Below are 12,866 nucleotides of genomic sequence, written 5' to 3' on the forward strand. Positions count from 1 at the left end.
TTGTTCTCGCCCCGCCCCCGCCCCTCCCTAGATATCGCGAGAGGGCGGGTCCGCTTGGCTTCGGCGTCGGCGTCGCTCCCGCGCTGGGGAGCTAGGCCGGCTTTTCTCCGCAGGCCGCGGTTAAGAGTCGGTGGCGCAGGGCGCGCGAGGGGCCGTCAGCCACGCGGCGTCAGCCGTGGCGTCGGGGTCGTTGTGTCGTGACAACGACTCCGGTAGCCGTGTCCGCGACAGCTGGTGCGGCCGCTTTAGCCCCAGGCGGGCTCAGCGGCTGCCTGGCGAGTCTGTGCCCGCGCCCAGCCCTTTCCTTCCTGGACCCAGCGCCAAGCAGCGACGCTGAGCCGACCGCCGGAGCGGCGGGCAATGGCGGCCTCGACGGCCTCGCATCGGCCCATCAAGGGGATCCTGAAGAACAAGAGTTCTACGACTTCCTCTGTGGTGGCCTCGGCCGAGCAGCCCGGCAGGAGTGTCGACGAAGAGCTGAGGTGAGACCCGGGAGCGATGACCGCGGGTGGGCCTAGGAAGCTCTTCCTTCCTGCCCGGGCGGCCTCGCCTTCCCCCGCGCCGCCGTTACCGGCCCCGACCCTCTGTTCCAGCCCCAGTTTCGACCCCGAGCGCTGACCGGCAGCTCGGGCGGCTGCGCGGATGCGGCTTCCGCGCCGCTCGGGTCTCCCTCCTCCAGCCAGGCTGCCGATTCTAGTGATTCTAAAGAAGGCAGGAGCTATGACGTTAATCGTTTTGTCCCCTTCTTTAAAAAGTACACGCGCATATGTAATATTTTTTAAACAAACATCTGTTCTTTGAACTTAGGGAAATTGTGAACATGAAAGAATCATATAGAAGTTTCAGAGATTGACCTGTTCGTTATTTCTTAACGTGGTATCTGAAGTATCTAAAATTCCTCAATAATAAAAATCTTTTCTTGGCTTAGGAACCCTTTAAGATCCAGTCTCAAGCCGATACGAGACCTTTTCCACATTTTTCTAATTGAGTTTCCACAGTCGTTCCTTTTTAGGTGAACATTATCAGAGACCTCATGCCACCCTCACTCTTAGATCCTGATCTGTCATTATCTTTACACTAAGAGAAACCAAAATTTTCCGAGTCTTGATCTATATTTAATGGAAATCTAGTACTAATTATTTTTGCATCTGCAACAAGAATTTGAAGTGCTTTGTAGTCTTTGTGGCTCTTGAAAGACCTAAGCTCAGAACAATTCAGAGTAGCAACTAAAACTGAAATGATCCAGTGATATTTTAGTTGTATATACTCACAGGTACACGTTTAAAAAGATGTTTCCCGGGCACCTGGGTGGCTCAGTGGGTTAAGCCGCTGCCTTCGGCTCAGGTCATGATCTCAGGGTCCTGGGATCGAGTCCCGCATCGGGCTCTCTGCTCAGCGGGGAGCCTGCTTCCTTCTCTCTCTCTCTCTGCCTGCCTCTCAGTGTACTTGTAATTTCTCTCTGTCAAATAAATAAATAAAATCTTTAAAAAAAAAAATAAAAAGATGTTTCCCATAGCATTGTGTGTAATAGTAAATAATTGGAAACAAGCCAAGGTTTATTAATAAGGACTGGTGAAATACCAATTATGGTACATTTGTGTAATGAAACAACATATCACCCTTTTAAAGAACGAAAAAGATATTTATGCACAGAGGAAGCTATCCAAGGTGCAGTGCTCAACTAAGAGAAAATAGTACCATACACATAGTGTAAAATATACCACTGGATTAGAAGTGCTAGGGGTCTTGGGTGTTACAAGATACTAAAAATATAAAGACTCTATATTCCAGAAAGAAGGCTTAAGAGAAGTTATCGTTGAAATCGGTAAAGTAAAAACTAAAATGGGGACATATGTAAAAACTTGGAATATTACAACTAAAGCATACCTGTTTAAATAACCAGTTTAGGACTATGAAAGGAACTACTACTACTTAGTAGTGGTAAATTTATAGAAACTTACCTTGAAGAAAATGTTACCTTGAAGAAACATTAAAGTAGGATGACAGCTTAGAATCATGGCCTTTTGGGATTGGAAAGGACCTTAATTTGTCTCACAACTCCTACACTCCCACTGTCTTTTGGATGCTTGACTTATATTCTCTAACAGGAAATTTTCCAGCCTCTATTTTGGGTAAGCTGCTTCAAATGGGAATTGGTGGGGAATGATGGTTGTAGGTTACTGAATTAAGAAAACAGAATCTCACTGGAACATAGCTATAGCAGGAAGACTAAGGAAGACAAAACAAATTGTAGAGAGCTCTTAGGCAGTTTCAGGGTATTCAACAGCAAGAGTATCTTTCTCACTGGCATTTATGTTACTTAGTTATTCTTAGTGTTAGCTTCTCTTTGTTTGGCTACCAAGTGGCTTATTGTTCTCTATCTTTCTCTGCTTCCTTATCTTCTGCTTATTCTCAGTTTGGATCTGCCATAGTTTCCTGTGGTCTTAGTCTTTCAGCCTCTTTCTGTAATTGGCTGGGGTTTACTTCCAGGTATCTATCTTGAAAGCTACTATCCTAGGCTGCTAGCAGGACAGATTCACTTAAAAGGGGCCGTTTACTAGGTTCCAAGATGGATGATTTTGATTGACTTGTCTAGAGGGTTAGACAGCACTTAAGTCTTTAAAGGAAACTAAAGCTCTAATTCATTGAGGTTCATGATGTTTATAGTAAACAAGTAAACAAGTAGTAAAAGGAGATGGACTTTTTCATTATTAGTTTTATATGACTGTAAAGCAAAGCAAATTCTGTTGGTAATATAATATGCATTATTTATGTCACAGCTTATGCAAACATTATTAGCAACTTTACAAGTGCCTCTTTGAACAGAAACAATAAAAGTATAGTTGAACTCTCTTTGTAATGTTTGTCATTTAATTATAACCAGTATTCCCCTTTTGTTATAAAAAGTACTGAAAATAATTATTTTATTTAATACCCTTTATTAATAGACTTAAAATTCAGAAACTGGTAAGTGTAGTGTAATGGTTTAACTTTAAAAGTTGGAACAGAATATAAGGCAACAGAATTTCGTATTAATATGAAAATGACCCGGGATCTAAGTCAATTCTTGTTATTTTAGGTAGTTCTGTTCTTTATAATCATCACAAATTCTCAGTTAGTGAATAGTGAACCATTGCTTCTAGGGGAAATACAGAGTTAGGTTCCTGCAAGTTTCCCTCTTGTGTTTCAAAAACTCAGCAGCACTTGAACACTACACTTGGGAGCCATTTAAAACAATGGATTCAACAAAAGTACAAAAAAGTAAAAAACACTGTTACTCAATGGACACAAAAGAGACACTTATTTACAGTTTGAGAGCTGAAACAACAAGGTAAGGTATCAATCACCTTCTTTAACAGCTGGGAAGATGTGCTTGGAGCATCTCAGAATTGTCCCTGTTCTCTGCATGTCTGCAAGAGACAGAGAATGCGCCTCTCTCACGTAAGATTATAGAGTTACAAATGAATTTTATCAAGTGGGCAAATTTGTAAATAGACAATCTGCAAATAACTTACCTTTTATTGGTGCCTTTATCAAGTTAAATGCAGTGGTAGTTTCCTTTTTCTGTACACCACATCACCGCCTCCTCATAAGTTGTGAGGATATCTTAATGTAATATTTTATTTAACATGAAGAGATTTTACCAAGGTACTTTTTTTCTTTTAAGAAAAACAGAAGTTGAGTTGTCTTACTTCAAGGGTCTATCTTTTTAGTAGGAAAAAATTCAAATATGCTTCAGATATCTTTGTGATTTATCTCATATATTACTATCATTAGATAATATTTCAAGGCTCAGTATACACTTAAAGAGATTCGTATAATGCCAAATTTCAAATAGTCTTAGAATTTTTAAAAAATATTTATTTATTTGACAGAGAGATCACAAGTAGGCAGAGAGGCAGGCAGAAAGAGAGGAAGAGAAGCAGGCCCCCTGCCTGCTCTCTGCTGAGCAGAGAGCCCGATGCGGGGCTTGATCCCAGGACCCCGAGATCATGACCTGAGCCGAAGGCAGAGACTTTAACCCACTGAGCCACCCAGGTGCTGCCCTAGAATTTTTTTTATACAGTTCTTGTCAGACTTTTCTTTTTGTCTCAGTTCTGTTACTTTCTTACTTACTTTATGCTTTGCATTGATACTGTTATCTTCAATGAATTGTTTCTTCAGTTACCACTTGTCAGATACCAATTTTTTGAAGGTTAGTTCGGTTACAACTGGATAGAATCTGTAGATCCACCTATCGGGCAAAAATCTCAATATATGGTATTACACTATTCAACTAGTTAGAACATCACTGTTGTCTCCTATGATTTTGAAGTTCTCATTCTGTAAGGATACCTTGAATATAGAGTACCACTTGTAAAGGTCTGAACAGATCTAGTGAGTAGCTAATGTGCATTTCATCAAAAACAAGAAACCATTGATTCTAAGAAGTACCCGTGATTTTATGTACCACCAAAAAAGAACAAAATGCCGTCAATTATAAAATTCATTTTAAGATAAATTGTTTTCAGAGAGATTAAAATGAGAATGCATTTTGAATTGGTGAAAATAAATGTTACTAAAACTTATGTTATGAGAAGTATTACAGGTTAGTGATTAATCTGGGGCTAGATTGCCTGGGTTTGTGTCTTGTCTACCACTTACTAGCTCTGTGACTTCCTGTGACTTATTCATTGTATCCATGTGTCGTTTAATTATATTAAATGAGTTAATAAGGGGCGTCTGGGTGGCTCAGTCTGTTAAGTGTCTGCCTTGGGCTCAGGTCGTGATCCATGGGTCCTGAGATGGAGCTGTTTGTCCCTCTCCCTCTAACCCCCACCCCTGCTTTTACAAAAATTAAATAAAATAAATTGGTTAATAAATGTAAAGTTAGTTTAGCTCAGTATCTCATCCTCAAATGTTAGTCTTATTCAAATAGAAATGAACTATAGGAATCTAATTTTTCCACATCTCAGTAGATCGTTCTATACAATACACGTTGAAGTTGCTGTGTTCCATTTAGTAGTACTCTTAGATAGTGTAGGAAAATTCTGCTTAAAAACATTGCGCTTGAATTAATTTCCTTTAATATAATTTTATATAAACATGCTTCAGCTTTATCTTTTTCTGCCTGTAAAGGGATACGGACTATAAAGCCTCACTGAGTCAAGTTTTATGAAAGTGACTTTTTGATTACTGATTGCTTTTATTGTCAGCTCTTACTTTAATTGGTAATTGTGTCTAGCTTCATAGTCTTGTACGTTGTCAACCTATGTAAGTTGAATCTTTATTTAAAGAAAGAGCCATTTCTTGAAGTGTGCAATTAAAGTTTAATACCTTGAGGCTCCGCTTCTTACTCCAAACGTGGCTAAAACTTACCAAATGAGCAAATCACAAGCAGTGAGATGTATGGGTAGGTCTTTGAGGCAGTATCAAATGAGCTATCAAAGTGAAAGTGAGAAGGGGTGACTTTTTCTGGACCAGATTTAGGCTGCATGAAAACCAATCTTCCAAGAGGTGAGGGGTAAAATGAAACCAGGGGGTGCTTTCATCCTCCCAGCAGATTGCAATGTAAGTGGTGATGCCCATATTTTTTTTAGATAGAGATAATGAACTATTAGAAGGTAATACAGACAGCTTGGAATTAAACTCACTTTTCTCTTTTTGGATTTTATTACTCCATAACAAATGTTAATTCTGCCAAAACTTTGGAGATCCTAATTTCCATATTTAGTGTTTTTTGCTGACAGTTCCTTCTTTTTTTTTTTTTTTTAAAGATTTAATTTATTTATTTGACAAACAGATCACAAGTAGGCAGAGAGGCAGGCAGAGGGGGGGGGGGGAAGCAGGCTCCCTGCTGAGCAGAGAGCCCAATGTGGGGCTCGATCCCAGGACCTTGAGATCCCGATCTGAGCCGAAGGCAGAGGCTTTAACTCAGTGAGCCACCCAGGTGCCTCAGTTCCTTCTACTTCACTGCTTTCCACCTAAGAATTCCCGGTATGCTTTGTAACCTTTTTTTTTTTTAATTTTTAATTTAAAAAAAAATTTTTATAAACATATAATATAGTTTTATCCCCAGGGGTACAGGTCTGTGAATCGCCAGGTTTACACACTTCACAGTACTCACCATAGCACATACCCTCCCCAATGTCCATAACCCCACCCCCTTTCTCCCAACCCCCCTCCCCTGAGCAACCCTCAGTTTGTTTTGTGAGATTGAGTCTCTTACACTTTGTCTCCCTCCCGACTCCATCTTGTTTCATTTATTATTCTCCTACCCCCTTAACTCCCCATGTTGCATCTCCACTTCCTCATATCAGGGAGATCATATGATAATTGTCTTTCTCCAATTGACTTATTTCGCTAAGCATGATACTCTCTAGTTCCATCCACGTTGTCGCAAATGGCAAGATTTCATTTCTTATGATGGCTGCATAGTATTCCATTGTATATGTATACCACTTCTTCTTTCTCCATTCATCTGTTGATGGACATCTAGGTTCTTTCCATAGTTTGGCTATTGTAGACATTGCTGCTATAAACATTCGGGTGCACGTGCCCCTTCAGATCACTACGTTTGTATCTTTAGGGTAAATACCCAGTAGTGCAATTGCTGGGTCATAGGGTAGTTCTATTTTCAACATTTTGAGGAACCTCCATGCTGTTTTCCAGAGTGCTTTGTAACCTATTTTTTTATGCCCTATTTAAATCGATGTTTTTGCAAGATACTGTTCTCTTCTTTGGAGCCAAAAAAATTCTAAGAATTTCTTTTGTTCTTAATATTGTGTTGAGGAAGTGGAGTAAAGCTTTGAATAAATAAAACTTTAGTTCTTTTGATAGTGGAAAGTAAACTAAAAGACAGACAAACCAGGAAGAATTTGGGTTACATATAATGTTATAGATATGTGGTTTATACCTTGTGTGTATCTTTTGTTTATATATACATAACATGGTTTAAATCTTTACATTTAAATTTGAGTTCTTTATGTTTTTCTACATCATTGTAAGTCTATATATATATAGATGTACAAGAACTTGCTCATATTTAAATGTAAAAAACTTAGATTTATAAGAGGTTTCCAATAGAAAGCCAAAGGATATAAACATAATTTATAAAAGGAAAGTAAAATGTAGCATTTATAAGGTAATGAGCAAAGAAACATAAAATAGCTTTTTTTTTTTTTTAAGATTTTATTTATTCTTCAGAGAGAGAGGGAGAGAGAGCGAGCACAGGCAGACAGAATGGCAGACAGAGGCTGAGGGAGAAGCAGGCTCCCTGCTGAGCAAGGAGCCCGATGTGGGACTCGATCCCAGGATGCTGGGATCATGACCTGAGCCGAAGGCAGCTGCTTAACCAACTGAGCCACCCAGCTGTCCCCATAAAATAGCTTTTAAGTAATGATTCCTACTGCTCAGGTGGAGATAACACATACATAAATAACCAATCTTGGCAAAGTTTTGGTAATTACTGGGGACATTACATATTGATCTCTTTCTCTCTCTTTTTTTAAGATTTTTATTTATTTGGGCGCCTGGGTGGCTCAGTGGGTTAAGCCGCTGCCTTCGGCTCAGGTCATGATCTCGGGGTCCTGGGATCGAGTCCCGCATCGGGCTCTCTGCTCAGCAGGGAGCCTGCTTCCCTCTCTCTCTCTCTCTCTCTGCCTGCCTCTCCGATTACTTGTGATTTCTCTCTGTCAAATAAATAAATAAAATCTTAAAAAAAAAAAAAGATTTTTATTTATTTGACAGAGATCACAGGTAGGCAGAGAGGCAGGCAGAGAGAGAAAGGGGGAAGCAGGCTCCCTGCCGAGTAGAGAGCCTGATGTGGGGCTCAATCCCAGCACCTGAGCCGAAGGCAGAGGCTTTAACCCACTGAGCCACCCAGGCGCCCCTTGATTTCTCTTTTGAAACTATACTGCAACCTGGAGTGAACTATAAAGCCGTTGCATTTTAACCCAGATAAGCCTATCCTAGCAAGTTATCCTAAAAATATCATTGAACAGAATATGCACAAGTGTGTTCATTTCTGCTTTATCCTAAATAGGAAAAACTTGGTTTCAATAAATATCTAACATTGGGCGAATAGTTATTATTGAGTATTGAGACTAGGAGCACCTGTGTGGCTCAGTGGGATAAGCCTCTGCCTTCAGCTCAGGCAGCGTCCTGGGATCAAGCCCCACATCGGGCTCGCTGCTCAGCAGGGAGCCTGCTTTCCCCCACTCCCTGCCTGCCTCTCTGCCTTCTTGTGATTGCTGTCTGCCAAATAAATAAATATTTAATAAGTATTAAAAAAAACCTAAAGACTAGAAAATACAAGTGGCTTATTATAATAAAATATATATACTAATAACTTCCATATCAGTAGATGTATTTTTTGTATACGGTATCTACTGCTTTATAAATAAAATATAATGCTTCCATATCAGTATATGTATTTTTATGTACTGTATCTACTGTTTTATATATGTATGTACACAGTATATCTATTCTTATATATACTGATTGTTTATATACTTTTATGTAATATATATTATTTTATATGGTAATGGAATTTGCAGAAATCAAAACTGTTAGTGGGTTAGGGTGCTGGGATTATCATTATTAAATTTTATCCTTCATTTTTAAGTAAACATTATTTCTGCTTTATCGCACAGTTCTCTCTTTTTTTTCCACCCCCTGTTATCTCACCAAATAGGTCTATAGGGTGTTTGGGTTTCCACCCATTGGAGAAGCCTTTTAAACTCCTCTAACGGTCTGTCATTCTTAAGCAGTAAAGATGATAAGTTGTCATTTTTAATTTGATATTGTTAACATCATTTAAGAAATAACTTATTTTACTTTGAAGTTAGGAAGTACCTAACAAGGTCATTAATATGTATTTATTTTAAAATATTTTGTTTAATGTAATACAAATATGGAAAGTTGTATTGAATGTAATTTTAAAGTTTAAGAAATCACAAAATTATAAATGGTTATATTTATATTATAAAATTATTATATATATTATAAAACACCCCTTAACCGCCATCCTGGTAAAGAAAAAGAATGTTTCCATCACCTCAGGAATGTCCCCTGTCCTTTCCAATCACACTCTTTCCTCCCCTGGCTCCCAACGTAACCACTTTTCAGACTTCTATGGTAATCATGTAAGTATACATTCCAACACAGTTTAGTTTTGCCAGCTTTTAAACTTTATGTAGAGATGTGCTTTCTTTTACAGTATCTTTAATAGGAAATCTTAATAGGACTACCTGTTAATACAGGTTTTATGAAATTTCACCTGTGATTTTGTTTCTGCCTGGCACTTAACCTCAGCTGTCACTTCAGAGGCATTTGTTCTCTCAGGAGGGAACATTTAGTTATGGTATCCTGAGACTCCCTTTGCTTATTAATTGGATTGCTTTCTTCACAAACTTTATCTAATTCCCTTAAAGCTTGTGTACGTTTCTTTCATGATTCTTCTAATCAGAGCTGCTTGATCATGTTTGCTATCTAAAATCTTTAGAAATATATCTCTTCACTGTGATTATTTTCTTTATGTAGCATGAGTAAACCTAGGCATTTACTTTCTAAATTCAGAGTAATTTGTAGATAGGACCTATCTATTTTAACAAAATATCTGAAACTGTGTACTTAGTTGAATACAAAACTGATTGCTTTTTAGAAAAATTCATTCTGTGGCACATAGAAGTTTTTCAAAATCTTAAATGTTGAGTCTTGGCAAGGCAAGGTGAAAGGGATCCAGTTCAAAAGCAGTTTTAAACATTTCTTCAGAATAACCTCCTCAACCCATTTTCTACAGTTCTAAGTGAGATATGGCACCTGGATTTTTAACCCTGAACAGTAGTGTTGTTTTGTTTTGTTTTGTTTTGTTTTTTAAAGATTTTATTTATTTATTAGATGGAGAGAGACCGTAAGTAGGCAGAGCAGCAGGCAGAGGGAGAGGGAAAAGCAGGCTGTTCCCTGAGCAGGGAGCCGGAGGTGGGGCTCGATCCCAGGACATGGGATCAGGACCTGAGCTAAAAGCAGCCGCTTAACCGACTGAGCCACCCAGGTGCCCCCAAACTGGAGATTTTAAAGTCATAAAAACCCTTTATGTTTGTGTGGTACTTTTATAATTTGATGTCACAGACATTATTTCAGTTGATTCTCTCAACAACTTATATTAAAAGAAAGACTGTTAATAAAACTCCCATTTTGTTACAGTTTCCATGTAGAGTAAATGTAGCCCCAAAGAGGGTGTTCGTTGGACTTGCCTGTAGTTGGAGGACTAGTGAAAGGTAACTGGAACTTGAACGTTAAACATCGGTGCTAGTGGGGTTCGTTTGTTCGTTTGTTTGTTTTTCTGCTATAAGACCAATTATGTACTACTCAGATAGCAGCTAGACATATGAAGAAATCAATATTATAAAGCAGGTTCTATTTTTCTAGTTTAGTTCACTCAAGTGTTTTTAATATTAGTGAGATTTAAGTTTGTTAGTTCAAAGTTCAGATACATTCCATGCTGAATTTAAAAAAGAAAAGTACAGTATATCTGGACCAACCTTTGCCTCTTGATAAAACAAAGGATAAGCAACTTGAAGTTGTAGTGGAAGTAGTCTGTAGTGGAACATTAATCAGCTTTAAAAAGGGAGAAAATTTTTTTTAATTTTTAATTTTTTATTAACATATAATGTATTATTAGCCCCAGGGGTACAGGTCTGTGAATCGCCAGGTTTATATACTTCACAGCACTCACCGTAGCACATACCCTCCCCAGTGTCCATAACCTAATCCCCCTCTCCCTGGCCCCCTCCCCCCGGCAACCCTCAGTTTGGTTTGTGAGATTAAGATCTCTTATACTTTGTCTCCCTCCTGACCCCATCTTGTTTCATTTTTTCCTTCCCTACCCCTCAAACTCCCCACATTGCCTCTCAAATTCTTCATATCGGGGAGATCATAAGATAATTGTCTTTCTCTGATTGACTTATTTCACTCAGCATAATACCCTCTGGTTCCATCCACGTTGTTGCAAAAGGCAAGATTTCATTTCTTTTGATGGCTGCATAGTATTCCATTGTTTATATATACTACATCTTCCTTATCCATTCATCTGTTGGTGGACATCTAGGTTCTTTCCAGAGTTTGGCTGTTGTGGACATTGCTGCTATAAACATTCAGGTGCACGTGCCAAAAAAGGGAGAAAAATCTGATACATGCCACCACATAGATGAGCTTTGAAGACATTAAGTGAAATAAGCCAGTCACAAAAGAACAAATATTGTATGAGTCTATTTATATGAGGTACCCAGAGTAGTTAAATTCATAGAGACAAAACGGAATGGTGGTTGCCTGGGGCTGGGAGAGGAGAGGATGGGGAGTTAGTGTTCACTGGGTAGAGTTTCAGTTGGGGAAGATGAAAAAGTCCTGAAGATGGTTGTTGTTGGGGGTTTCACAACAATGTGATTATACTTAATGCTGCACAACTACTATACACTTAAAAATGTTTAAAATGGTGAATTTTATGGTATACACATTTTACTACACTAAATTAAGAAGAAAAAAGTGCTTCGTCTGAAATAGGGATACTGGGTGCTTTGGAGAAGAAAACAAGAGAACATAAAAATCAGGCTCACCTGCCATGAGCTGGCATGTATAATTTTTTTTTTTTTTTTTTTTTTTTTTAAAGATTTTATTTATTTATTTGACAGAGAAAGATCACAAGTAGGCAGAGAGGCAGGCAGAGAGGAAGGGAAGCAGGCTCCCTGCTGAGCAGAGAGTCCGATGCGGGGCTAGATCCCAGAACCCTGGGATCATGACCTGAGCCGAAGGCAGCGGCTTAACCCACTGAGCCACCCAGGCGCCCCTGGCATGTATAATTTTAAGGTGACTCAGGGCATGGTAAAGGGAATATGATATTAAAGTTTGAGTGTATCATTTTTCAAGAACATTTCAGAATATGGGTGTTGGTAGATTTAGGAAAATTAACAATATCTACGCTAAAATCTCACCAACGTGTGCAAGTACAGAAAAGATTTGAATCTGTGTAAAATCTACATTTGATTTTATAGTAGTTTTATTTTCCAGTATATAACCAAGGCACAAATTGTATATGTAACAAAATATTGTTGGGTGGCAGAGAGGTCTTTGATGTCCTTTATATAATGAGTAGATCCAAAGAGTTTGTAATTAAGTCAACTAATTATTTAGCACCTTAAATATTTTGTTGACTAGATATTAATACAGATGTTCATAAAACAGTTATTTTTATTTCTTAAGTAGATTTATCTCAGGTATCCTGAATATACCATTTCTTAGCAAACTCTTATTTTTCTAGGTAAAAAAAAAGAGCTTAACTATTATGTTTGCAACCTAAATATTAATGGTATTTAAGTTTAGTGAGGTATTCCCTGTAGTTTTTATGTTTTAATTCTTTTGATTGTTTTGGATATCTCTGAAAAAATTAGGCCAAGGAGGTATTCATTTTTTTTTAATTTTAATTTATTTTTTTATATGTCCCAGGCTACTTTATTTAACAATAAATGATGAGTAATGAGTGATGAGTAATGGGATTAAAAACAAGAGTATACTTGAACTTCTCCTACCCTCCAACTAATTCCCCCCAAATTCCCTGCCCCCCCCCCAACACCTTTGTATTCCCAGATTCTTTCTTAATGAAGAACTTAATCCCAAAACCCTGGAACAAACCCCAGGTTCTCTTTCCCTAGCTCTCCCTCTTCCTCTGGCCCCCATTCCTGGGAAGGGCTGGCATCTCAGTTTGAGTGCAAGAGAGAGCCCAGAGTTGTGGCAGACAGAGAGTGGAAGGTTTCACCCTCTGAGGAACTGAGGAATACAACGTAGTGAAGTGTGAGGGCCCAGATAGCCTGGTGTACCAAAATGGGGTCCTG

The 12,866-nt window shown here is 38.6% G+C and overlaps 1 protein-coding gene across 1 annotated transcript in view; it reads left to right on the forward strand.

Moving 5' to 3' along the window:
- Positions 1 to 62: 62 nt before the first annotated feature.
- Positions 63 to 12,866, forward strand: part of PPP1R2 (protein phosphatase 1 regulatory inhibitor subunit 2) — a 30,401-nt gene continuing 17,597 nt past the window's right edge. The window contains exon 1 of the mRNA XM_059163092.1: positions 63 to 482. Coding sequence (XP_059019075.1) covers positions 361 to 482 — 122 coding nt within the window. The 5' untranslated portion in view covers positions 63 to 360. The remainder of the gene's footprint in view (positions 483 to 12,866) is intronic.

Source organism: Mustela lutreola, chromosome 2, assembly GCF_030435805.1.
Source record: "Mustela lutreola isolate mMusLut2 chromosome 2, mMusLut2.pri, whole genome shotgun sequence".
In the NCBI taxonomy this organism is placed as follows: Eukaryota; Metazoa; Chordata; class Mammalia; order Carnivora; family Mustelidae; genus Mustela; species Mustela lutreola.